Raw genomic sequence first — 27,615 nt, 5'->3', positions numbered from 1 at the left:
ATAGCTGCACAGAATACACTAAGATACTTTGTACTTGCAGAGGTTGAAGGACATGCCTCTCTCTAGGCAGGTGTGTTTTGGAGCTGGAGTGGCTGGTCTTGCTTCGAGCAAATTAAGAGCTGGTCGCATGGTATAAATACCTACCACACAGAAGGCTGTGTGAAGCCAGGAGCACCTAGAGAAGTAGATGTGGGAAGCAAAAGAGGGAACAATATAGGAAGGTAGAAGAGAAAAGAAATATAAACTTTGGTGATATGAAATTATAGAAATCCAACATTTCTGATCATTAATTTAAAAATAAAAATGTATTCACACCAGATCAGCAAAGGGTGGGTATCGCGTAACAGGAGTCTTTATTGTACAGGTTCACAATATATATTTTCCTCCTGAATTCGTCATCAGTTCTGTCATAAAAATATAGTACAACAGTTGATATGTCTTCACGAAACACAAGCTATTGTAAACAGAGCAGGCATCACTGGCCTTGGATTAAAAAATCTTGAGTTTTCAAAAGAAAAGAGCTGTTGGCAGGTGTTTCACATGAGCGATAATAGTGCCACATTGAGAGAGCTTCTTGGTAACATTTTAAAAAAATAAGTGGAACCTTACTTCTGCTTTATAAATTAAAGGAAAGTTAAATTAAAGCTATTGTGTCAAGAAACATCAAAAAAGCGCTAAATGTTTGCTTCATTTGTTTTATACTCCTTGTGCAGCTGTTTGTGCTTATGAACATTCACCCATATGTATACACTCATGGCACATAGAGTTATGGGCACACACATTTATGGAATTTTTTGTTCTGACACAACACACAGATGTCCCACCTGTCATCCTATGAATCCGATATTAAGAAATCCCGAGATTTTGCAGAAACCAATCATTTGCAGTTCACTCTGTTCCCAGGAATGAAATATTTATTTTCTAAATCCCGGTTTCCAAAAGTATTCTTGGAATGTGCAAATGCAATGCACATTTCCTTGGGGAACTAAACTGGCTGGTGCACACATTAGATTTCCTTAATGCAAGCTCCTGTTTTTTGTCTACTGGCCCCTGTTTAGATGCCCCCAAGAAACAAGTCATGTACACCTTTCTACCTCGCCTTGCATAGCCACAAAAACACATGAAAATGTAAGGAATGCAAAGCATTGGACCTTCCCAGGATTTGGACACTTCAGAAACTCTAAGGCTAGCATTTAACAATTCTCCTTTCATTTACCGGAGAAGGTGGTCCTTCAAATGGACACTGGCTAGAGTAGAGCTTCTGAGCTTCCTCCAGTAGGGAAAAGCCACATCTGTGGCTGATCTTATCTCTTGTCATCTACTGCCCAAGCCACACCACGGCATGAGGCAGATTTACTTTCTCCCAAGAGCTTGCTATCAAAACGAGAATGCATATCCAGATGGCAAGGATTTAGATTCCTTCTTCCAGACGAGCCTTAGAAAATAAAACTGGGTTATTCCAATGCCTAGGAAAAACCACACCAGGTGGCAATGAGGGTAAGGAAAGGCACCTTTTTGATTTGTCACTGGCTGGGCTTGCACAACTGTTTGTGTGCTGGAGCATCCCAGGTCTTCCCTGGGGAGATCCTGGTAGAGTTGATGAAACACCATTCCCCATAAATATCCTTTTACTCCAGAAGAGATTTACTTACACATTTACTGTAAATGTGTAAGTAATGTAAATGGAATTCTTGAAGTTTGGTATGATTTAAGTTTGCAAGGAAACTTGGCATTTGAAAATTTTTTTGTGTATGGTGGTGGCCTTACTCTTAATAACTAAAGCAAGCATTTGGTAATCAACAAGTTGCATGAAGGCAATGGTAGGATGAGCCTTTCTAAAGGGGCTGGATGTTGCATGGTTTAGCCATGCCTACGCAGTCACTAAGATCGGGTCCTCAGGAAACTAAATATCGCACTCAGTCAAGTGTCCTTGTGATGGCATTTGATTCTCTCCTAGTCCAAACTCTTCCCCTTTGGATAGTAAAAAATGTGACTGAGATCTAGGCCGGGACGTTATACTCTGAACTTCACAATTTACAACAGATTTTCTGTCTCCAAATACAGATTTTAGGCTCTTTAAAACCATCAAATCACGGGCTCTGAATTTTGTTAGGCACATATGCAATTTCCATGCCAGGAAGTAAGTATAATGCCAATTACACAGTCACTGGGCATGTGTGAGAGGACACAGGAAATAATACACGCTGGTATTCATAAGAGTACATGGATGCCCAAAGGGCACACACAACTTTCATGTCACAAATCCAATTTATTTAAAAAGTCCTTGAGTACGGGTGTACACGATAAACAAGATCCCTGCTAAGATTGATTCGATTCATATTTGACCTTTAAATGCTAAGATACATAATTACATGGCACATTGTGCTAGCGAATTGTTGCACCACCTGGAGAGGTGTGGGTGCTGGGCTATGAAGTAGCACGTGGACTTTTGTAACACGCTTTTCTCTGCTTTGTGACCTTTTCCATTTGTCCTGGGTATAGGTGGCAGTGCTCCTTCAGAGCCTTCACAGTACTAAATATGCAGTACTGCCCTCCCTGACCTATATTTGGCTGCACTCAGGATGCTGCCAGAGAATGCACCCTGGATGGACGTGGTTAGTTTCTTATGTGTGAATTGTGCTCTTAAGGATGAACCTCCCTGTCCTTCAAAAGGAATATGATCCCTTTTGATCTTCCTTTGTTCCCTCTTTCCCTTCTCTTTCTTCCTTCCCTTCCTTTTTTCCTTCTTTCTTCATCCTCTTTTGGGTAGCTAAATAGATATGAAACTTTCCTGTATCTTCTCTTTCTAATTTTGACAGTCTCAACTTTAAGACTTTCATCTTTTCCTTCTGGTGACAGATGCTGTTGGCTCTGTCTTGTTTGTGGGGTTTCCATACCATTCACTGGATCCCACTAGAAGATGTACACCAAGTTGCCACCTCGCTCAACCCCTCATCTGGCAGGGTCACATCTCTGTGTCTTGCCACATGCTGCTTCCTCCTATTGGTCTGGCCCAAACTTCATTGCCTCTGTGAAGCCTTTCAGAACTCTCCTTTCCACCACCACTCAAGTTTTGCAGCCCCGAGCACACACCTCAGGATATATAGCCTGTCCCCTGACCGTAGAGTAATTGCTCATCTCCCCCTAAGCCTAGCACAGAATCCATAGAACTGAGAGGTGAGGGGGAAGGATGTGCAGAGCTCTGGGTCAGAACACCTTGCTATCACTTGCCTCTCTGCTTGCCATTCTAGGACTCTGCTCTCTGCACCACCAACACAGAACCTCTACACCGTGATGTCTTGTCAGGCTGAGCGAAGCCAGTGTAAGTTTTAGCTATTCCTTATCCTCATCAAGGTTTCTTGGAAAGTTTGACAGATCCATTGCTTGGAACCTATGACTCTCCTTCCAGATAGTTAAACCCTAAAGGTGTCTAGTTCCTTTAGCTTCTCCAGTATTTACAGAAGGAGGCATGAGGTGGCCTTAGATTTCATGGATACACATGAATAGGAGGGCAGGAGCTTATAATTCCCATCACTTTCCTTTAACCAGTCCAGGAACAAACATAGGGAAAAACTAAGTACTGGGGTGAGAGTTGAGGGCCCAATAGTCCTCTTGGTTCTGGGAGACATCGGGAGTCACTGGGAATGTGGGGAGCTTACAAAGCATGGCATGCTGCTCTCAAACAACTTGCTATTCCTGAGGAACTTAGCTGGTTCCTGGGAAACCTAGTGGGGCAACCACAATAGAGGAAGCTGGGAATCCACAAGAGACCCACACCAAAGGACTAGCATCAAAAAACATCTCTTCTTGGCTGTGCTTCAGCCTGGCTCAGCTTCTAGTTATTCAGCTGGATGTAACAAGCTCCTGTTGATGGCATAAGTGACAGATGTTACCTCCTTCTACAGCCGGATTGCCTGGGGAGATAGCTTGATTCAAGCGCCATGCACATGTCCTGGGAGGGGTCCTTTGAATGCCTTTTCTCTAAGAAAGGGTCCCAACACTGCCATTATCTACCACTATCTTATTTTAGCACATCTTATCCCCCTGGAGCTTCTGTTATGCCATGGTCTTTTGCAAACAACCTTTCAGCATCTAGTGAAGTGAGCCTTCCAAGAACAATATAATCTAGCTTTTGAATAAACATGGGGATGAAACCACTTGGACAATTAAGGAAAGATACAAGACAATGGAAACTTAGTTATTTAGGAAGATCTAATTTTCCATTCTGTTCATTCAGATATATAAGATCATCCTTCCTAAGAGGGTAGTTTGAGGACGACTTGTGTCAGTTAGTTGGATTGGAAACAGGGACTCCCAAGTCTTTCCCAGTGGGGTAAATTGATCTCTGAGGAGAAGACGGCAGATTCTGTTTAAGCCATCTCTCTTGGTAACATTTGGGGATAAGAAAGTTGAAGAACCAGTGGTTCTGTTCAGACACAGCAGGCTTTCAGGAAGGCAGCGAGAACCTAGCACACCCAGACCTCGGCCTTGTTGCTCCTCGACCTTGTTGCTCCTCGACCTTGTTGCTCACTCATGGGAGCTGATCTAAGAGATTTCTGGCACCTGATAAAATGTTTTCGCTAAAACATTTAACCCTGCACTCAGGTTACATTCCAATAAGGTAACACAGCCTTCAGTTTCTCTGAGGATGCCATCTCTATGAGGCAAAGCCATCTAATCACGTGAAAAGTGACAATCAGGACTGTGGTTGGCCCCATTCTTTCTGTCTTCTTTTAAGAAAAGCACGTGAAAGAGAAAAAATATTCACAAACACTAGGAGAGAGGTTTATTGCTCAGGGTGACAGGAGCCTGAGCTGAGTCCTGGAAGAACATGCGGTTGGAATGAGGTAACTCGTCGTCAAGCCCCTCTGCCCTTGCCTGACTTGTAAGCAAACACAGGCCTCCTGGGAGGCACCTGGAAGGTGAGCTGGCCACAAGACCCACAAAACCCATGTGCGGTGACACCATCCTCGGACTGTTCTGTTAGGGTCCCAGGCTTTGAAATATCCTCAAGAAGAGGTCTATGGATTCAGATGTGCACATCCTTGTAATCTCAGCTTCTTGGGAGAACCAAGCAAGAGGATTACAAGTTTGAGGCCAGCATGGGTAATTTAGCAATTCTCTGACTCAAAATTTAAAAAGGGCTATAAGTATAGTTCAGTGGTGGAGCACTGGCCTAGCATGCACAAGATCCTGGGTGCCATCCCCTATACCACCAAAAACAAAAACAACAACAAAAAGCTAGAATAGTTGCAGAGTGATTATTATCAGCAAATTCTGAACATCTAGGACAATGAACTCTATGGGGATTTAATAGTCAGAAATCCTCTCTGTTACAAATATTATATTCAAGTTTCTTAAAATGTTTTTCCCCCTTGTTATATGTGTGCCTTACCTGTTAAGGCTTACACTAGCTAAAGTCAAGCAGGCCAACCCAGGCCCTTTGATTTAGATGCCCAAAGTCTTAGTGATTCTATATGTTATACCTGAGAAAATCATACGATGTTTGCTAAATTAAATTCCCAAAATGAGGTAGATAATTCAATCGGGAATACTGAAGGCAGGGGCAAACTTTAGAAACTGCCTCTAGAAGAATATAGGAAATTATTTAAAGGTAATTATAGCACAATTTGTTGACACTGATTTCTGATGCATCGATTTTCTTCCCATTGCCCCTTGGATTTTAATTCTTACATCTAAATGATGATGAAAATATGTCATCAATCAGTTTATCTGAGAATTCTGTCTACATGATACCAATATAACTGGCTTAATTGGGTTTTCAGCAGTTTTATAGGGAAAATTGTGAAATGCATCATTTACAATGTGTGGCATTGTGGGTGAAAGATCCTGCTTTTAGCTTAAAAAGAGGAAAAAGGGATCTAGTTGCTACCAGGAGTACAATGTGTTGCTTATACAGAGCAGGCCGAGAGAGAATTTCTCACAATTATTCCTTTAAACTGATACTGCTCTCATTTGACTGTCTGCTGTCATGTCATTCACTGGACTGTTAATTCTCTTTTACCCAAGTTTAGGAGTATTTGTGTGAAAAGGGAGGATTTACATATTTAACTGTGCATGTTGTCTTGGCTCCTGGTTGATTTTAGTCTCAGTGGCACTTTTGGTGCTGGGGTAATAGGTGGGGTAGACAGCTGCTTGTCACTAGGAAAGCTCAACAAAAGTGTCTGTTGCAAACTGAACTTCAATGGCCAAATGGTCTTTGAACCAGACCAATTTTGTTTTCGTTACACACAAAGTCATGTCTGGCAGTGATGTGCTGGGGGACGTTGCACTAATTTTCAGGGGGAAAGGCCTGATTAGTAGTATTTGCATGGTATAGAAATTTCCACCATGGCCAATTTAAAGCTACTAATGTGATGTCCCTGATTACAGGAAGGGAAGAAATGACTCCCCAGAGGACCGGCTGGGAGAGCTTAAGCAGAGACTCAAGTCAGTGTCCTAAGGGAATTCCTTGGAATGTCCAGGTTTGTTTTTTCTAAAGAGCCAAATGTAGGCAAGTGTGAGCATTCCACTGCCAGCACTGGGAAGGTGTCACAGCCTCTTCAGATGCTACATCTGTCTTCATTCTAGTATCCATGGAAACTTTAAAACCTGACACCACGGGGCCTGGCTAAATTGCTTTCTAAGCAAGAAGCTAGGAGTTAATAAGGCAATGTGTTCTCAAATGGGCAGAAATTTCTTTACCTTTACATACAGGGGCTGCCTGACTATGAAAACCATCGAACTCTCCTAGTTGGTCCCTGGTAGACAATGTCCTCCTCTCTCTACCTCACAAGTAAGGACAAAAGAGCTGTAAGGAGAATGAGCCTTCTGATTTTATAGCTCCCCATCCTTTCCACCCTGAAGGGAATCACTTAAAAGACTGAGAAATAATTGCTCTGAGTATTCACAAATCAATTTAAAAATGGTGACTAACAATGTGATGGGAAGAAACTATGGATCATTCAACTTGCTTTTTTATCAAGACTAGGGTTGCTAATGGATTGATGTGTGTGTTACAATATTTCATAAAGTTTTATTATCTCACCAGTAGCACAGGAAGATTTCTTAGTGATGTTTCACAGCCTCTGCTTTCTATGGATGGATGTACAGAGGATAGGATATTGAGCTAGTGGTATAATGGAAACCAATGCCTGAAAATCAAGGCTAGATCTTTGCTCAGTTCTGTTTTTGCCCATCCAATTCATAAGACTTGCTGGACGTGATGCATAAGACAAGGTAAAATGCTTCTACCAATTCAGGTCGCAATGGGGACAGAGAGACCTGCCAACCACCGTCTTTCTGTTTTTACTTGGCACTTATGACATGTAAATCACAAGAAAGTGAATTCTTTGCCAGCAGAACCTAATATGTGTATTACCATGCCTGTTGAAACCATTTTCATGCTAAAATTGTCTACACATACAAACATGAATTTTCTTTTGTGGGGGGAGGAGAGAAAAAAGTTATATCCGATTTGTCATTCCTGGGATAGCTGCTGGGCAGCAACCAGTTAGCCACTAATTGTTAAACATCTTCCCCTTAGGAGTAGAGCCTCAGGGTCTCAGCTGAACACAATTTAATTGGTACTAGCTGGGTAATATTTGGGTTAAAGCAGCCACACCTAAGAAGAAGAAAAGTCATTATATTAGATCAAGGGCCACATGACTACCACCAGTCTCACCTGTAGCATGACTAAAATGTCCCATGGAGAGCATTGCTTTTCTTCAGCATGGAGCCTCATGTCCAGGGTTCAAGCAGATGGACACCATGTCTCCCCACCTGCCACCAGCACTGCATCCTTCACAATGACTGGACTGTTATCTCTAGGTGAGCCTCTGGTGAGTCTTGGAGCTCAAAGAAGCTTCTCAGAAAGAAAAGCCAGATCAAGGTCCATGGCCATCATTTGGTGATAAGTAGGGGCAGTCCAACATCTGCCCTTGAGGAGCCAGGAAACATACCCCAGAACCCTGAATCACCAGGCTTGCTGGGGGACAGTGGTGGGTGTGGCTCAGACAGATCCCCTAGACTGCTGCCACTTCTCCCAGCCATCTCATTCTCCATTCTCAACTCTCCAGCAGGAGCATGGTCCTTCACTCGGACACTGGTAGAATGTTCTGGCTGTGAGAGTCACCTGTGAGACCTGAGGAGCGGATGGAGCGTCTATTGAGGATCCTGTTCAGAATCTCTTTGCAGCTTTTGCGGTACTGATGTCGCAGCAGGGAGTACACAAAGGGGTCAGATGCAGCTTTGCCGTAGGTCAAGCACTTGGACAGAACCCCCCAGTGGGATCCAATGGGTGCCGAGGAGAAGAGCTCTACCAGTCTGCGAAGAGAGAGGGTGTTACTAAGAGCATCGCTGGCCAAGGTTCAACTCTGCACCTGACCACAGCTTCCTGGCCATGCTCCATTCCCAGGGACTGTCTTCAGTTAACAATAATAACCACAGCAATGTAAACAATGACAATGACAACAGAGAACATTTATCAGACATTTATTTTAAGCACCATGCTATTAATCACTTCATATGTGTGAGGGCCCTGAACCAGGAGATATGGTTATTTCCCTTTAATATATGAGGAAATAGAGGACCTAGGAGGTTAAATAATTTGCCCACAGTCACATAGAGGATCAGTTGGAAAGGTAGAATTTGGACCTAACTCTAACTCTGAATCCCAAGCTTGCATCCTGGCTTTGGCTCACCACTGCTTCTGACGTGCTGTGTGACCCTGGGCAAGTCTTTGCCCTCCTTGGACTGTCAGGTCTTATATAAAAAGCAAGGAGATTGAACGATTGTCTCTGATTTTTTCAGCCAGAAGACTATGACTCTATTCCAAACCTGGCCCTAACTTCCTAAGGAGGGCTGAGAATTATTTGACATTACATTCAGGCAAGCTCAGAGCCCATCCTGAAACACATATAGATCTGCTGTCAAGAAAGAATTCCTTCCCAGATTTAGGATTCTTGTGTCTCTGACAGTAGCCACCAGTAGTCAAGATGACTGTCCTTCAGGGAAGGAGAACAAGGGAAGATACAGTCACATGTACAAGAGTAGGGGTTCTTAGAGTCCCCACAGCTACTCACTGAACCTACAATTCCATGGTACTAATGCCAGGCTGGGAGGGGGGTCACTAAGATCTACATATTGTACACATGGAATTTCCCAACCTCAGGAAGCCACTTTCTTTCTCAAGTATGTCTAGTTTGCTGGACTATTTTTAGACATTACCCAGCATTTATATCCACAAGATATAAAAGAGCCACAGATCTGGGACAGAGATACAAGATCATAAATCATCCTCTCGCCCACCTATTGTCAAATGAGGAAATGGAGGCCCAGAGAGAGGGAGCATCTCTCACGGAGAACGTGCATAGCCATGGAAGGCCCAGCACCTCTGAGATTCTGGCCCTTGTGAAATAGAGGTGGTGGTGGCTCTCATCTTTGTGGCTGACCAGGGGAAGATGCAAGCCAGAAAAAAGCAGAGTTTGAACTGTGACTCTGCTGCCAACTTCCACTGATCTGCCTAAAGCCTCTAGGAAGGAGAAGGAAGCTTATGGGGTTCCACCCTCCATGAAGATGTCCCTTTCCTAAACAGAGCCCCAAGCAATCTGTCTTGAGCCCCCCCCCCACCTTCCTGGTTTTAGCATCCCTCTCTGTCCAGGCCCTAGGACCCCATGGAGGCCAGCAGCTTTGTCTTCTCTCATGTCCCCAGGACCCTGGATGAGAAACTGAAACTACTAAAGTGTGGGAAGTACATGCCTTTAAGAAGTCTATTTTGAACAGCGATGAATTTATTAAGACAAAATATTTACAATTCACACCTAATGATTATAATGGAAATACCAACACACTATTGCTTCTGATGTCAAACCACATTTCCAAAATTTAAGTCTCCTTATGTATTGCTAAATTCTCCCTAAGCACCATGGCTCTCCCAAAAGAATTTCTCAAAAGGGCCAAATACCATCAAACCATCTATCAAGATAAAAATTATCACCTGGTGGTTCTCTGGGTTTCACAGAATCAAATTACTCAGGATAATTTAAAATTTCACCATTTAGAAAATGAAGGGAAAGCATCTATTGGATTTGCTTCTCCAAGAGATTTTATGTGAAACCTGAACTCACCACCAGCTATGTAATAGTGCAGTCCTACTTAGTATCTCTTTTGGGCCAATCGTTTGAACACAGTCTCTAATCTTAAAATTATCCTGCAGAGTGAATATCATTGTTCTCATTTCATAGACGAGAAAACCAAAGCTCACAGAGGTTGAGCAGCAAGCAAGGGTTTTCTGTTGGCTCCGAGAGTCTGCAGCGCAAGCCTTGGCTGAAGGTCACAGTGGGATTGCAGGGTGGCAAAGATGAGCAGTGAGGTTCCTTCAGTTCCAAGAAACATTTTCCACGAGGCCGTAATGTTAGAGGGAATTTTTGTCTCTTGCTCTTCCCCTCAGTGCATGTAGCAAGTTACACTCTGAAAAGTCCTGGAGTGGCCTTCGTCAGGCCCCAGGCAAAAAGAAGCTTGGTGTGGACACAGTTCTGGATTGGTTCCACCTGGGGATGCTGGGCTGCTCCTGCCGTGTTAAGATGTGGCTAGCCGAGACCCTGTCTGCTTTCTTTCTTTCTTTCTTCTTCTTTTTTTTTTTTTTTTTTGGTCTTTTTTGTTTTTATCGATACCAGGGATCGAACTCACGACTGCCTGCTTGCAAGGCAGGCGCTTATGCCGCTGAGCTAAATCCCCAGCCCCACCCCCGTCTGCTTTCTTTCCCTGCGCTCCCAGACACCCTGTGCCTGCCTACCAGGCTTTTCCTTCTCCTGGATGACCATTTCAAGTCTCCATTCACTTATGAGGGCTGAGAAAGGCAAGCATTTCTGTATTGCTCAGCTGTAACTTTCTAATTCCAGCGTGGGCAGGCACATGGAAGACCACCAGGGCCCTTCCACATGAACTTTCACAAAGGGAAGACTTCAGCTCATCTTCTCAAGCCAAGTTCTACTCTGCTCACCCCTTCCTAGGACCCTCCCCTCCAAGAGAGGGCCATGGGGATTCACCTTACCCACATTCTACCACTGGGCAGAGTCTCTGCCACTCTTTGCCTTTCTTTATTGTCCACTCCACATGAGTGGCTTAGTTTATTCACCTCCTGCTCCCACCTGCAGCACAGATAGATTTGTCAAAGCATTAACAGCCCCCAAACACTTCTCCTTTGTCCTCTAGGAAGTAGGACTGGTTTCCAAAAGCATAACTCCTGGCAGCTGCCCTGAATTTCCATTAAGCACCAAGGTGACTTTCCATGTATTCCTTGAGGTATGGACTAGAAAACCTTCCCTGTCATCACTTTTTATTGTAAGGGAAAATGTTTACACATGTGTAGTCAAAATGCATACGTCTGCCCTGGCACAGTGACCTTCCCTGCCCTTTCCCTAAGTGCTCAGGAAAGCGTGTATACTTAGCACCTGGGGGAAGGTAGTGCTGTGGAGGAAGGGAAGGGAGGTGCTTTTCCAAGCATTACAACTGATGTGGGAGCTTCAGCCCTTTATGGAAGAAGACTGGAAAGTGTCCTAGGGGTGTGTGTGTGTGTGTGTGTGTGTGTGTGTGTGTACCTATGTGTTGGGAAATATAAAAGCACTGCAGGGTACAGTTTGTTGAATTAAAGAAGGATACGATACGGGGAGCTATAGCCTTCTGAGTTCAGGTGAGACAAAAAGCAGATTATGCCCCCCAAAGCCTATGTACCTGCCCGCTTCTGAACCGCTTACTCTGGTATGTATCCTAGGGATTTCTCTTTGAGCCATGGCTTGTCTCTGAGAATCAGCACCTCTCTAAATTGGATGCCATAGTGAGGACAAATCAAGGAAGATAGGAAGCTGCCCACTTGCACTTCCTCACCCCTCATAGTGCAGTCCAGTTCCCGCGCTGAGACTGTGGTAACACTGGTCTGAGATGAGGCATTCTGTGAACTTGGGAGACCAGAGACTGACCCTGCTTCCCAGAGGAAGCCCTGAGGCAGGGAGTTCCTGCCTTGGAGCTGCAGTCCCTACCAACTCCTCTGGTCCTGGGTTCAAGGCCTCAGTAACTGCTTCATAACATCATCTGTCACCCCCAAAACCATTCTTCCTATTGTACACAGACAATCCAAGGCAGTGATGTATCAAAGCCATGTGGCCCAGACATAAAAAATATTGGAAGTTGAGCCCTGGTCTGTGAGCGCAACAGCCATGGGCCTTCTTGGATCCAGCCAGTCCAGACTCAGGTTCTGCTTCCATGGTACAGTCAAGTGCCTCTGCTTTCAAATATTAAATTTAAAGTGGTAAACTGGAGCCCTCTCTCATACTTCTGTGCCGGTCATCAACTGTCTCTCCCTTCCTCCCTCCGTTTCTGTCAGTCTGCCTGGCTTTTTGTCTCTATTTCCTTTCTCCCTCTCCATTTGTTTTTATATCTCTGCCTCCACCTCTACCTCTGTGTTTTTATCACACACATGCAAGCATGTGTGTGCATGTGCACACGCACACACACACACACACACACACACACACACACATACGTTGTACATGGAATGGAAGGTGGGTCAAAGAGTATTCCTTGAAAAGTCAGCCCTTGGTCTTCCTAAGACTTATTGAGAATTTTTATTTGAAGATCCATAAGCTATAAGTTAATGCTTTACATTTTCATGAGACATCACAGTGGAAAAGTCATTTTATTAATAGAATATTAATTTAGGAGCTACCTGCCACCTGTCTACATGACTCCATTATTTTGTAAAGCTACAATAATGGATCTGTCAGATCCCCAAATCCCTCGGCGCCTGATTCCAGTTATTGAGGACAATATAATTACTTGGAAGCATTTACTGCTGCAGTGATAATAGCCTTCCTACTGCGTCCAGGCATGTGAACTTTAGTTCAGAAAATATTTAGCAAGAAGTTCTAGGTGATGTTGTGGGTACCCTGTTGCTCCAGGAAAAGCTCTACTGACCCAACGTCCTGAGGACACCATGGCTGATGTAACTGTAAACTGGAGATGTCAGACTCCTGTTAGAGTGAAACTGAAGCTTTGTAAATGTTTTCCTGTGTTGTCTTACACACCCCCACATCCAGATACAGGTGGCTCTTTGGTTGGCAAGGTGGGAAACTGTTTTTCTGAGAGCCATTTGTCACACAGCATGTGCCAACCATGTCCACATCATGCTGAATGCTCCACACAGGTGACTTTACTCCTCATAACACGCTGATTTCTCCTCGTAATCAATGGGTGTTTTTCAATCTTGACCAGGAGGAAGGGGGGGAAGGAGTTTGAGTCAGGTTCCCTGGAGGAGGGTGTCTGAGTCTGATGAGCCCCCACTTGCCTGGAAGTTGGGTGCCTTGGCAGTGGAAGCAGCTCTGATGTGGTCCTGGCTGTGCCAGCCATAGCTGGAGCCCAGAGGGAACACAACATGCAATGAGCACATTTATAGGTAATCTTCTCCCTAGACTAGGCCTGTGGCTCCCAGCTACCTTGAAGACTAAATATCTTTTCTGTCCTCAATCACAGATTGGGTTTGGGATGGGAGTACTGGAAAGAGGAGGTTTTTGTAGGACAGTGTGATTTCAGGAGGACCTCTGGGAAGGATCTTCCCACCTTCTACTCCCCTCCGGTGCTTCCCTAACTTAGTAACCGATGCCACCTTCTATTTGGGTCCTTGTATCTCCAGGAGGGAAGCACTGATTTGTGTCTTGGAGACACACCCCCAGGTATCTCCAACATTCTTCTAGACACTGGACAGAAAGGGGCAGGGAAGAGGTTCTGAGCACCCTCTTAGACTGACTGGAATGGGTCCCAGTGGGCTACCAGTGCCTAAAGAGTCAAATGAGTGGCCAGAGGGACTGAGGACAGGGCATCAGCACCCTTCACCCTCAGACCATCAAGGCAGCAGTGAGAGCCATCAAGGCACACATGTGATGTGGCATTGTCTAGTAATGAAAATCAATTTTAATTACATATTCAACTTTAAATCACTTATCATGATTGTCATTTTGCAATGGAATCAATATAAAAATTACTGATCGTATGTATTTTTGTCATGAATCTTGGAAATCCAGAAAATTTTTAAACCTAAAGCCCATTTCAATATAGACAGGCCATGTTCCACATGCTCTGTAGCCTCTATGGCAGGTGGGTCCCGTGCTGGATGACACAGCTCTGGGACCTTGATCCTTCTGTCTCTTCTGCTTGAATTCCAGACACACACACACACACACACACACACACACACACACACACACACAGAGAGAGAGAGAGAGGGAGAGAGAGAGAGAGAGAGAGAGAGAGAGAGAGAGAGAGAGAGAGTCTGGCCCACTTCACAAGCTTTAACCTTGAATCCCCAGCCAGGAGAGTTCCATGTTGCCTCAGAACCCTGGACTCGAGCCTGCCCAATGACACTGTGTTCCACCTGGGTTGTAGAGTGTGTCTGCAAGGTCAGTGTTCCCACTGGGGGACTTCTCAGGTCTCACCAACTGATGCTTCATCTGCAGAGAGTTTTTCATGGTCTGCACAGAGAAGACGCTAGAGAGGTGTGTGCTGAAATGAGAGGAGGTGCGTTTGCAGAGGCTCAGGGGGTTTTAGATTTGCTTAGGATGGCTCCTTCCTGCACATGAGAAGCCCATGTGGGAGCATGGGGTGGTGGCAGTAAGCCCCAGATAGCTTCACCAGAGCTCTATTTTGTATTCATGAGGTTTCCTGTGTGTACACTTTTCCCCTAGTAAGACACTGATCATCTCCATAAAGGACGAACAGTTTTGTGAATGTTTTTAAAAACCCTAAATGCATCAAACCCATTTGGAGGGCACATATTCAATCTATAATCTATTTTACAAAACCATTTTTTCCTGGCCACTGTTAGAGGGAACTGACCTATAATCAGAAAAAAAAAAAAAAAGGAAATTTTGCTAGGAAATGCGATTAAGCCAGAGAAAGATCCAATCACCTAAAAGCGGAGTCACATTACCTGTTCTCTGAGGGTTCAAGTTCACCTCATGAGTGCCCGGCTTCCCTTACTCTAGGGTCCAAGAGGCAGGGCCTCTCTTTTGGACAAGGCTTCCTTTGTAACACTGAATCCCCTTCAGTCCTCAGAACAGCTAGATAAAACAGATGGTGGATGATAACCAGAAGTGTCCTCTATCCCATGCCTGTGCTACATGCCACTGATCTGTGTTCTTTAACTCTTAAAACATCAGTCTCCCTTCTGGAGGACCAGAGAGGTATGGACATTGGCCTAAGGCCAGAGTGGAGGGCTGGAAATGTAGAGTGGCCCCAGGGAAGCAACATGCCACAGCTGTGCTGCTAACTACTTGGCTACATCTCACTCGAAGAGCTATCAGATTATATTCTGTCACTATGCATGGGCAATGAAGGCTCTGGCTTTCTAGTTGGAGATTATGGGTCTGGACCAGTGGTTTTCAATCAGAGGTGATTCTGGCTCTCAGAGAACATCCTGCAATATCTGAAGACATTTTAAATTATTGAACTAGGGGGCTAAGGAAGAAGAGAGGTCCTCTAAGCATCCCGTGCAGAGGGCCACGGAGGCTGCTAAACATCCTACTGATGCAGCCTCTCTGCAAAGAACCATCCATGCACAAAGCCTCAGTAGTGTTGAGGCCTAGTGCACAGCACTAATGGAAGAGTAGATGGCTCTGTTCTGCCTTTGGCAGATCCAGCCACAGACATGCAGACAGTTTAGGTATGGAGTTCAAAGTTAGATACAGGGCTACGAGGTCTCCCTGGGGGGAGCAGCATGCCACAGGAGACCATGGAAGGCAGTGGAGCTATAATATCAATCAGGGAAGAGGAAACTGACCAAGGAGAAACCGGACTCATTGTCTGCACATCTACAGTGATCTGGGGAGCAGAGGACATCGCTCTGGGCTGCAGAAGGCAGAACTGGGAGTGGTGGACTGAAGATTCAGTGGACCAGGCTTTAGCTCAGTGTAGACAAATATGGAGATCAAGAAACTGTCCACAGTGGGCCACTCCCCGCTAGACCATGCATGGTACTGGAGAGCAGGGAGGCAGGTAGTGCTATCCTTGGGCCCTGCAGCTGAGGTTTCTGGTAATGCAGAGAGGGGAGAGGGCAAAGGAGAAAGGTTGATTTTGTACAGATCTCACTTTCTGGATTCAATGAAAGCTTTCACTTCTACTTCCTAAGAGCATCAAAGTTCCTTTTTCACCAACTTCCAGACTATCAAAACTCTTTGGGTACAGAGCTGTAGGATTTTTCTTCCCTCTTCCAGTCTATAAAGTAGATTGAGATATATTTTTTTCCTTGATGGAACTGGTAGGGAAACTGTCAGAGCTAGAGCAGGCAAGCTGGAGGACGGCATGACCTGGAGGCCAGTGGACAGCAGCCTGATATCTCGAGGCTGCCACTCTGGAGAGAAGATGACAAGTTCACAGCATTTGATCTAATGGCAGGCGGCCATAGTCACAGGAGAGGTAGCCACACCTGGATGAGCACAGGGGTGCTCCCTGCTCCTATGTGAGGGGCAGGTGGCCCTGCGGTGGACCACGGAGGCTGTCCTACCTGGCACTCAGTGGGCAACAGGAGTCCAGGCACTAAATGATGTTTTCTTTTGCCTTTTATCCACATTTTCTTTCCTTTCATTTTGTTTTGTTTTGTTTATGAGACAGTCTTTTCCTAAGCAGTTCAGCCTGACCTTGAACTCACTTTGTAGCCCTGGCTGGCCTTGAACTCACAGAGATCTTCCTGCCTCAGCCTCCTGAGTGCTGGGATTACAAGTATATGCCACCATATGCCTAGCTCACAATCCTTTTATGTTAGGTCTTTTAGGAGTTTTGGACCTTGGGTTTAGTGTTAGAATAATGATCTTGGACATGGAGTAGAAGACAGTCACAATCTCTTGATTTTGATTCTAACCCAAAAGAACTGAAACTAAGGAGAAAAATACGATGATTCCTCAAAAAACTAAAAACAGATCTACCAAATGATCCAGCTGCCTCGCTTCTGGTATGTACCAAAATAATGAAGTTGACATATCAGAAACATACTTGCATATCCATGCTTATTACTGCAGTAGTCACAACAGCTATACATGAAAACAACATACTCATCAACAGCTAAATGAGTAAGGATGATGTGGAATATATAAAAACTGGAACATTATTCAACCATAAGAAGAGCAATATCCTATTATTTGCAGCAAAATAGGTGGAAGACATTATGTTCCATAAAATACGAAAGGCACAAGACAAATAAATTAAGTACGATGCGGACCTGTGGTCACTAAGGCTAGGAAGGGTGGGAGGAGGACAGACAAAGAAGTCGGATAGTGAGTGAGACAGAAATAATAAATGCTGGTATTCTCCAGTATGGAGAGGTGATTGGAGCTCACACTAATTCATGTATTTTATGTACAACTAGCAGAGAGGAGCTCAAAGGCTCCAAACACAAAGTAACGATAAGGAGATGAAGTCATTAACTATCTTGATTTGACTAGTACATATTCTATTGTATTGAAATACCATGCTGTTACTCATAAAGATGTACAATGATTGTGTGGTAACCAAAATGTTTTTAAAGGAAGTGGGAATGTTAACTATCCCAATCTGATCCTTACCCATTGTGTACATGTGCTAAATTATCACACTAGATCCCACAACTATGCGCAACTCAAAGGGCAGTAATAAAAAATTTAAGGCTAAAAAGGGAAAATACACACACTCCTTTTCATGGGTCCTGGCAAATTCATTCTCACGCCCTCCTGCTGCATCTTTGGGGAAATGGGCGTGGCCAAGAGAGGCTGCAGCTGCTGAAAGGTCAAGAGCCCCGCCCACACGCCTGCAGATCAGCTCACCTGGTGATCACGTAGGGGGCAAAGCACACGAGGAAGGTCCCTATGAACGTGCTGATCTTCTTGGTGGCACGCTGCCGCCTCCGCTTCTGTTCCTCCAGACAGCGTTCCCGCACACTGCAAGTGAGAGATGGGACATGGTGACTCCCACGCAGCCTGGGCTGGTCATGCTGAGGGACTATTGGTAAACACAGGCAGCAGTGGCCTTCAGAAACTTGGAGGAGGAGTCAGAGACTTGAGATGAGTTTGGCTGTTAGCTGTGTGATCTTAAGCAAAGTGTGTGTGACTCTGCTAAGCTGCAAGATCATCCTCTGTAGTGGAATATTATACATAACATTTTATTTATTTATTTGCTTTCTTATATAAAATGTAATGAAATAACAAAAAGGGCTGTCTGGAGAATTAAATGCATAAAGCACACAGATGCATGCAATGTGAACATAAAGTACATGCAGCAATTAGCAATTGGGCTTAATTAAGAACAAATAAATGTTAACTCTTACTGTTGATGCTTATAGTGTTCATTAATCACTTGTTATATACCAGTTCCAGCGAGCTGCTCTCTCTAAATTGTAGCACATCTGATTCTTGTCTTTACCATAAGACAGTCGTGCCAGGTGCCTTCTACCTGGCCAGGAGGGTACTTACTTTACAGTGAAGACTATCAGTCAAAGACTATTCTGCTGTGAGGCGAAAGAATTAGCTGGGCTGTCAAGTGGAAGCAGGATTTGAACTGTGTCCTACAGCACCAAAGGGCAGCCTGGGTCCTGTGCATACTGAGTGGCATGGACAAGGCTACCTTTACTCTGCATAATCAGCTTCATTTCTTTTATCCCAAAGCCTCATCACTGCATCAAGCTAAAGACATAGCATTACAGGGTCACCAAAGCAGAGGTCAGTGAATTCCTCAGAGACCAAGCTTAGAGAAGTGGAGAGGCTATCGTGTCCTTATGGAATTGGGAAGATAGGAACCACCAGTGCCTGTTCCTGCTCCACATTCTTAGGGACATTTGCACCACTGTCATTTCAGTGCCCCCTGAGAGCACTGGCTCTTTTAATGCGCTGCATGCAGTGGCAGAGAAGGCAACAGCTACTCTGCCCATTGTCATAGGCAGCATGGAAGGAGCATGGAAAAGTGGCCCTGGAAAACTAACTCCAGCCCAGCTCAAGGTTTCACATGCTTCAGTTCAAGGAACCCAACAGAGGCATGTGTTTTTATAGCTGATGTTCTGAATAATTCATGGGACGCTAAAGTGGGAAGCGAGGAAGACTGCAGGCACAACTGCCCAGGAAGTGCAGATAACTTGGCAGAGCCAGGCTTGGGCGGAAGTGACCTGCTCCAAAAATAGAGTGGTCTGCTCTACAAAAGCGAGCCATGGAGAGAAGATTCATGACGCAGATCTGTGCACACTGTTAGTGCAGGGTGGCCTCCCTTTCCTTCCAGAGGAGCCAGCATTTTAGTGCACTGTCAGAACTTATCTCACTCAGATTTCCTATCGCAAATGGACAACTCTATGTTAGTTTGGGTTGAAGGATTTTGAAATTCTTGCAGATATTTTTCCCTCTGACCTTTGCATTTCCAGAATTTTATGAGTTAGGAACTGAAGTTGAACCAACAGGTTTCAGAGTAACTGAAAATGTATTGCTCACAATATTGTCACTTAACTTCTAATGGTTAATATTAACAATAACCCACATTTTCTAGGTCTCTAATATGCACTGTGTTAACTCCTGTGATGGGACTTCACATACACTGGTTTATTTCATAGCACAAGTTCTCTATGAGCTAGGGACTGATGTCATTATGGTCTCCACTTTTCAGATAAGGACACTGGGGCACAGAAGCATTAAGTGACTTTCCAAGATCACATATTTGGTAAGTAGTATCAGTAGGGTGAGCAATTTGTCCCATTTTAGCACTGAATGTCTTGTATCTTAATGATTCACAGAGAACAATTCTGGTTGCAAAAGGGAAATATCCCATATGAGATGTAAAACAGTTAGTCACCCTGGGTGGTGAGGCAGGGTTTTAAACCAAGCCACTGATTCTGGAACTTTGGGCACTAGCTCTCAAATTGTCTGTAGGATCACATTTCCTGGGGAGTCACTAGGGCATCACTGCCCCAAGAAAATAAGAAGAATACAACCAGTGCCATAGTGGGGACAGAGTAGTGGCTTTGTCTCATATAGCAAGAGTTGGACTTAAATTCCCTGACTTTCCAATTACATTTGGGATTCTTCAGATATTTTCTTCCAAAGTCCTCTGCCTAGTGTAAGATGTTGAAGATACAGAGAGGGAGAGGAAGGACTAAAGGTCACCTGTTCCTGACAAATGACTGGACTGTCGCTCTAATGAACAATCTTTTTGGTGGAATTTTCCTAAGACATAAGGATTCAAGTTTAGAGAGGTTGAGGAACTTCTCCAAGAGTGTAACACTTCTGGCTTAGGTGTTCTAAGCTCTCCCCTCAGGGATGTCACATAACTCTCTGAACCTGTTTTCTCATTTATGTAAGGGAAACTTCCCAATAGCTGTAACTAGAGCTCCACCGATCATGGGGAAAGACTCTTTCTGGGGACAGACACAACTCACCAGCTTCCAGGACTGTGGGGGTTGACACACTTCCCCAGGATCCCCCTAGTAGGGACTGGGTCCCCTGGTGAGAACGCAGTATCCCCTCAGGGTTGACAGTCCACTTGCTTGGCCATACCAAAAAATCCTTCCCCAAAATACAAGGAATATGTAAAAATAGGTGCTGGTGAAGGCTTTGGGGGTCTTCAGGAAACAAGAATCATTTCAGTGTCTCTGCGAGAAAAGAAATGGATCCTGTGCATGCAGAGATGACCAGTGTCACTGCTGCAGACCGTAAAGCCCACAGGGATGAGCTGCATTCTGCCTGGACAAGGCCACATGAGGCAAGCAAAGATAAAGCAGTAAAGGACTGTCTTCACATGACTTTTCTGCATGGTTTTTAGAAGCATTGTCCAAGGTTCAGCGTTTCATGTCTTACACTTAGAAAATACTTAGTATGTGTTGTACTATAATAGGTTAATGAATGCTCCATAAAATTAAGAAAACATTAAGACTTGACCATTCTTTAAAGTAACCTTTGCAAAAGAGAGCACAGTAAGCTAGAAATGTATCCTAAAACAGATGTTAAAGAGTAAATTTTGAGAGCCTTGTGGCTATCAGAGAACACAAGGATTGCTAATGGATATGAGGCCATGAAGAGCTCCCAGTGGCCTGGCTTCCCATCTTGGTTGGTAGCCTAGCAGCTAAGCATGAAGAGCCAAAACTCACATGGGTTCAAGTGCAGAAACCATCTCTTAATTACTATGTGGTCTTAAGGAAGTTACACACCCTCTCTGTGCATCAGCTTGTCTATAAAATGAGAGTGATCAGAGTATCTGCCCCACAGGAGTACACTCAGAGTAACTGAGTTTGTATGAAAAGTATCGAGAGAGTGCTTAACAATTAAGCACTCAATAAATGATTATTCTTCATTCAGTGTGCATTTATTGAACAACTGCATACTATATTCCAGCTCTGCCTTGAACTCCAAAATCCATACAGCAACCTCTGCTTTTGGAAGTTCTTTCTGCATGTGCATTTATGATAAGTGGCTGCAGCCAGGACCTGTGTCATGCAAGGGTCCAGTGACAGGGAGCTGGCAGCCAGGTGGCCTGACTACAGTGGGTTCTGCGACCCATTCTGGGTCTCGGTGCACCTGCAGATGCCCTTTCCTGGCCTGGCAGTACTGAGAGGGTGTGTGGAACACATACTGTGTCTGGGGGAATTTCTTCTCTGCAGCCATATAGCATGAGGGATCTGCTCATCCACCCTCTGAAGCTCACAGAGATACTGAGGCTTGAGAGACAAGGGACTTTCACAGCCAGCAGGTGGGATTCCCGTTACTGACCCTCAGCCTAGTGCTCCTAGTCCTGAGCCACATGGTTCTTTTCTGCTTGCCCTATCTGGCTCTCCTGCTTTCCAGGTGGACACTAGGCAGTATTAGGCAGGTAGTAAATAAAGTAAAGTGGGCCCAGCTTGCAGAGGAAGCAGCATGATGCCCAGTTCTAATCATTGTTTAAGGACGTGTGAGACAATGTACCTGCTCTCAGAGTCACGGCATAATAAACCCATAGGCACTCGCTGTCTGCTCTTTCCTACCACAGCTTTGCAGATCTGAGCTCCCTGAAGCACCGCACCCCTGTGAGCTGCTATTGTACTTACTTGCCAGTTAAGATGCTGGGGACCAGAAATGTTTAGAACACACTCAAAGTTGTACAAAGAGCTCAGGAATGAACCAGGCCTCATTTTAGGTCTTCTCCCCCAGGTACTAGAGTGTTTACCCCAATATCAATGCTGCTCATAAAATCACCTGGTGCTGAGCATTCCACAAACTCCTAAATCTGGTAGTGCACCTGAATTCCTTGAGCTCTCAGGTAAAATCTGAGGTATGCAGGGTGAGAAGCCCAAGCCTCTCCAAAATGATCTTGGCCAGTGTGTGAGCTTGTGAAGTGGGTGTGGGGTGAGTGGTAGGGTGGTCATCAGTATGTCCTGAAGCTGTGCAGGACAAGGAATTTCTTGAGACCAAAGGAGACAGGCTTTCCAGCATTGTAACACTTGGGATTGAAGAGATGCCCCTCATCCAGCTTTGGTAACTGGGCAAAGGGAGAGGTGATTCTGGGAATGTCTGAGAAGTCAGTAAATGAAATGATCTCCAATAAAACCTTCCAGTGACAAACACATCCCTGCCTCACCAGTGGGTCTGTGTCCTGAATGGTCTCAGATGACTGTCGTCCACCCAGAGAATAAACTTGAGTGTTAACAATGGCTGTCCTTGGTTTTCTGGCTTTTGGCATTTAAGACAAGGGAAAAGCTGATGCTGGGAAGAGTGCTGTGTTAGAGATAAAGACCCTGGTGTGAGCTGTCCTGCCCTCAGATCTGATAAGAGTGATCATTGGCTGGGTCCTGTGCACTAAGGGGTCCACCCCTCTCCTGTAAAATAAACAGTTCACAAGGCTAAGGGGACTGCCCATCTGTAGTCCATGCCTTCCATTATGGACCCACAGTACCTAGAATATGGAATTTTTGCCAAATGCCTTCTCCCTGCTTCCAAGCTATGCTCCTCTATCTTCTCTGACCCCATAGTGTGCTTGGCTAGATCACAGAAGGGTGGTGTTTCTGAGCCACACATGTCCATGGCACACGGGCAGCAAGTTGCAGTGTTGAGCCCATGCACGGGAGGCCCCTGCAGTGCTGGCAAAGCTGGGATGGGGAGGGGAGGCAGGCAGCCAGCTCTGCTCTCCCTAGAACTTCAAGGCTCTGAGGCTTCCAGGAGTCTGAGAATTCTAAATCCAAACCCAGTCTCTCGGCTTTTTATATTTGCCAAAATGTAAAGATAGAGCATATTTCATTATAGCTTGTAAGCGTAATTTGAGAATTCTAAATACATGCTCTTTGTGAGATTTTAGTTGCCCCACCCAAAAATCCTAGGGAATGAATCTTGAGGAACTTTCTGAGATCTTCTAAATAGGGCAAGTGCCCCCTTACAAGGGTCTCCCAGTTCCATCATCTGTAAAGTCAGGGGCACGGTGAAACTCCACCTGCTGTGCTGTAATTCTGCTACCGTCCAGAGTGAGGTCTTTTAGACATGGTCCGTGGGATACCCAGGAGGCTCTGTGAGACCCAGCAGCCCTGGCAGATACTTAGAGGAAGCGTCTGTTCAACTTAGGCTGTTTCTGGCTTGAGTCCTCTTCACTAGCATCCTGCTTCTATGCATCATGAACCTAAGCCAGGGAGCTTCACCCTGGACTGAACTGGAAAGAACAGAGAACATGCATCCAGGCCTGGCCCCACTTGCTCAGCTATCCCTGCACCCCGGGTAGAGGTTTGGCTGCCACTGTCTAGAGCTATGATTAGGGAGTACTATGTAGTGGGCACTGAGGAGGTAGAGGATCAGGTATTCACTGGCCACTGGGAACTTCCATTGACTTTATCAATGTTCTAGTTGAGAAATCAGCATGAAAGACAGGAGTGGGGCACCACTTTTTGCATTAAATCAATGCATTAAATATCTGTCTGGCACAATACACAAATGTTATTCTGGGCCTAGCAGAACTCAAAACAAGTCCGTTTTAGTTAAGCCTCAGAAGGCCATTAGAGTGGTGACTGAGAAAGATTCCAGAGAGCCAAGACTTGATCTCCTACCCTGGACATCCAGAAAAGGATGTATGGACTTCGCTGATCCAAGACCGGCACCGTGAGATCACAGAGACTCTTGGTACCAATTTGGTTAAGAAGTCCAATGTCTGAGGGTGGTGGCACTCAGGCAGCCCTAGAACTAGCACTGTGGTCACTATGGAAGAAGGTCAAGGTAAACAGGACAGAAGCAGATGGACTGCCTAGATGTCCCCTTCTGTGCAGACCATCCCCTGTGTTCTTGCTGTAAGTGCCACACCTTCTGAGAGGGATGAATCTGTTCACTGAGAAGTCGTCTATTCCATAACATCAGGGAGCTGAGATGGGGCCTGTCTAGCTGTCCAGGACAACCCCTGCTTAGCAGCCCTTCTTTATTCCAACAAGGCTGCCTAGAGAACCTGAGGTACCAGAAACAGGGACTTCTTAAAAGATCCTGAGGCTGAGAAGCAGGGGGCTGAATGCAAACGAAGACTCTGCCTCTGCTTCCAAGACACTCAGGGACTTTCTCTGCAGTTTCTGGCCTACAGACAGGGAGAGGGATTTGCAGGAGGACAGCTGGTGTTTCACACTCACTGGGCTGAAAAGGAGCCGCTAGCTCTCCTATCCTGGAAGTTGAAGAGCTGTGCAGGGATAGGAATTTAAGCTTCTCTAAATGAACACTGGTTCCTTTTCAGCATTACCTCCCCTCCACTGTGAGACTCATGACAAGAGGGCCCTTTCCAGGACTCACTCACATCCGGAAGGTAACATTTCCATGCATCTTCCAAGAGCAGTCCTGGCCCCAGACCCAGGGTAAAGAGTGATGGGAAGGGAGATAGCTCTGTAATTGTGGATGCAAAATATTTCCTTAAACCACTCAACTGTGTGCGGACTGGGGCAGTGAGAGCCGGTGTGAGTGCATTTGTTACTCTGTGAGAGTGGTTCTGTGTGGTAAAGAGACTGCTCTGGTGTGTAATCAGGAACCGTGGACATGGGCATTCATACACTGTTTGCAAACATGGTAAAGTTCAAAGACTGCTTCTTGTTGTTGAAGGCAGGAAAGTCTCAGGAAGGTGTCTGCTAAGATGGACACTTCCAGTGTGACCCCTTCGTCCTAAAGGGAGCCCTGCATACACTGGGGTAGGACCGTGCTCTTACTCCACTGCCCCAAGGCTCCCTAGATCCCTGGGTGCTACTCACAGGAGGGCTTAGCCTTCCCTCCCCAGGGGTCTCTGCTTGCGTCACTCGTCTCCTCATCCTTCTGATGCTAAAGCCCTTAGAGTCCCAGGCTACAGAAAAGGAGCCTGCTTCCTGTGGTTGTAAGGCAGCAGCCACACTGCCAACACTTCCTGTCTTTGCTTCAGTATTTTCATGAGTAAAGCAGAGGTGAGCTCAGGAATGCTCAGCTAAGTTCCCTCCTTCTTTGCCAAGGCATTCCTGGCCATAGGGGAGTTTCTTGCAGGTATTTGTTCTGTCTTCCATTCTCTAGCTAGCTGAGAGACAGGAGCTGGTAAGGATGGAGATAGGGTTCAGTCCCAGAATCCTTGTGGGATGGTCCCCTGCAGGGCCTTAGGACATCAAGTCCAGAAGACACTGGTTAGTGCAGAAAGACTCACACCCTTAGAGCCCAGTACAGGAGCAAGCGCAGCCTGCTTCCACCTGGTGAGGACTCATAGAAAAACACACAGGGTGGGAGACAGGCAGCCAGACATCAGAGAGAGGGAAGGCACAGAGGAGCCGCACCCACCATCTGAAGGGCTCTGAAGGGCTTCTTAAGCCTCCAGCTCCCCTCAAGGCCAGATTCAAGCCTTTTAAAGACTAAACAGGAAACAAAGCCCACTGCTTTCCTGTGTGCCATTGTAAAATGAAAATCACAAACAAAAGGAAACCCAGGCAAGTTTTTGGCTCTGCATCCTAACCCAGCTGCTTCAGAAAGTGCTGTGTGGGTCAGGTCACCCACATTTTTTGTGGCCTTATTTTGTTAATATTCTAGCCAGTCCAGTCTCCAGCACCGGCTACTCACCCCACCCTAGTCTTCCACAGAGACACAAGGCCGTGGGGATCTCCCACTCCTGATACCTGCCCTGTGCAGGGCGCACCCAGCCTTACCTGGGGTGGATGTCCACCAGGAGCACAAGCGTCTGCATGGTGATCACGTCGATGCGCTTGCAATGGAAGCGGGCCACCTTGAGCACCTTGAGGTACGTGAAGCAGAGCACGACGAAGGACAGCAGGAAGCTAAGCGTATGGAAGGTGCCCGTGAAGACGGCAAAGCGCAGGCGCTCGTCAGGCCGCCGGCTACACAGCGTGCAGGACGCATACAGCTGGTGGAAGCCCAGCCAGGACAGGGCGAGAGCGGCCGCCGGGAAGGTGAGCGCGTGCAGCCACGTGTAGGCCACCATGAGTGCGGCGTCGCGGAGGCGCATCTTGGTGCGGTAGCTCAGCGGAAAGACCACGGCCACCCAGCGATCGATGCTGAGCGCAGCCATACTGAGCATGGAGTTGGCAGCCAGAAAGGTGTCAAGGAAGGCGGCCAGGCGGCACAGGCGGTCACCGGCAGGCTGCCGCTGTGCCACGACGCCGGCCAGCGTGAGCGGCATGTTGACCACGGTGCACAGCAGGTTGCCGCACGTGAGGTTGAGGGTGAAGAGCGCCGGCGCTTGACGGCGGATGTCAGCGCTGTGCAGCAGGCAGAGCAGCACCAGCGCGTTGGACAGCAGCGAGACGCCCATCGTGCCCACTAGCAGCCCTGCCAGGCCAGCGTCCCAAGAGTTCATGGTGCGCGCCCGCCGCCGGCGCTCAGGGTCCGCAACCACGCGCCGCCATGGCGCGGCCCGCGGCCGGCTCAGCCCCTCGGCGGCGCGGCCACTCGGAGCCCCCCGGCGCCGCCTGACATGGCTCCCCGGAGGGAGGGCGTGCTGCCGCCCTGGAGCCCCGCGCCACCTCCCAGGCAGACACGTCCGGGTGAAGTCACCTCGGAGCCCCGCGCCACCTCCCAGTGGAGCACCTGGACTCCCCGCTAAGACCCAGACGCCCGTACCACCTCTGCCGAGCGCTGGCGTGCACCGCTGAGCCTGGAGCCTTCGGTGCTCTGTGGTCCTGAATAGCAGCCTGCGGTCCTGGTCCTGCTCGGCAACTGCCACTGCCTCTGTTTGCTCCGTCCTCACTCAGTTCTTCGGAGCCCGGTCTCCTCTCCACTCACCCTCCTGCTCGCTTCCTTTTCCCTCCCTGCCTCTCACTCTGCTCTTCTTGCTTGCTCTCCCTTCCAGCTCCTCTCTCTCTCTCTCTCTCTCTCTCTCTCTCTCTCTCTCTCTCTCTCTCTCTCTCTCTCTCCTGTTCTCTCTGTCTGCCTCTCCCAGCCCAATTTTCTCCTCTCCTCTTGTTTTTTCCCCTCCTCTCCTCTTGTTCTCTGAAATCCGGCTGCGTCTCTCACGGAAATCCCCCTGGATGTGCTGGCAGACAGGCGCGCGCGCGCGCGCACACACACACACACACACTCGGAGGGACCAAGCCTGAAGGCTCCTGTGCAGGGCGATTGGCTCCCTGTAGCTCCTCCCCTCCCTCCCTTCCACTCTCCCCGAAGAGTGTCAAAC

At 46.5% G+C, this 27,615-nt stretch overlaps 1 protein-coding gene across 1 annotated transcript; it reads right to left on the bottom strand.

Annotated features, from left to right (window-relative positions):
- Positions 1 to 330: 330 nt before the first annotated feature.
- On the bottom strand, positions 331 to 27,513 carry Gpr26 (G protein-coupled receptor 26). The gene is made up of 3 exons (XM_013143691.3): positions 26,132 to 27,513; positions 17,844 to 17,957; positions 331 to 8,325 (listed from the first exon to the last, which is right to left on the bottom strand). Exons 1-3 carry the CDS (start codon positions 26,797 to 26,799, stop codon positions 8,094 to 8,096), a joined length of 1,014 nt encoding a protein of 337 aa, XP_012999145.2. The 5' UTR covers positions 26,800 to 27,513; the 3' UTR covers positions 331 to 8,093.
- Positions 27,514 to 27,615: the final 102 nt, after the last annotated feature.

This window comes from Cavia porcellus, unplaced genomic scaffold, assembly GCF_034190915.1.
Source record: "Cavia porcellus strain 051 isolate PalLab524CR breed Dunkin Hartley unplaced genomic scaffold, mCavPor4.1 scaffold_2, whole genome shotgun sequence".
NCBI classification, from domain to species: domain Eukaryota; kingdom Metazoa; phylum Chordata; class Mammalia; order Rodentia; family Caviidae; genus Cavia; species Cavia porcellus.
This window is presented reverse-complemented; position numbering and strand designations above follow the sequence as displayed.

What these genes read in the sequence shown, in the direction of transcription:
- Gpr26 (XM_013143691.3), bottom strand. Translation starts at nt 26,799, where the DNA reads ATGAACTCTTGGGACGCTGGCCTGGCAGGGCTGCTAGTGGGCACGATG. An exon ending in CTGGTGGACATCCACCCCAG is followed by an intron (nt 17,958 to 26,131) that starts GTAAGGCTGGGT and finishes TCTCACTTGCAG; the next exon opens with TGTGCGGGAACGCTGTCTGG. An exon ending in GCCCCCTACGTGATCACCAG is followed by an intron (nt 8,326 to 17,843) that starts GTGAGCTGATCT and finishes CTCTCTTCGCAG; the next exon opens with ACTGGTAGAGCTCTTCTCCT.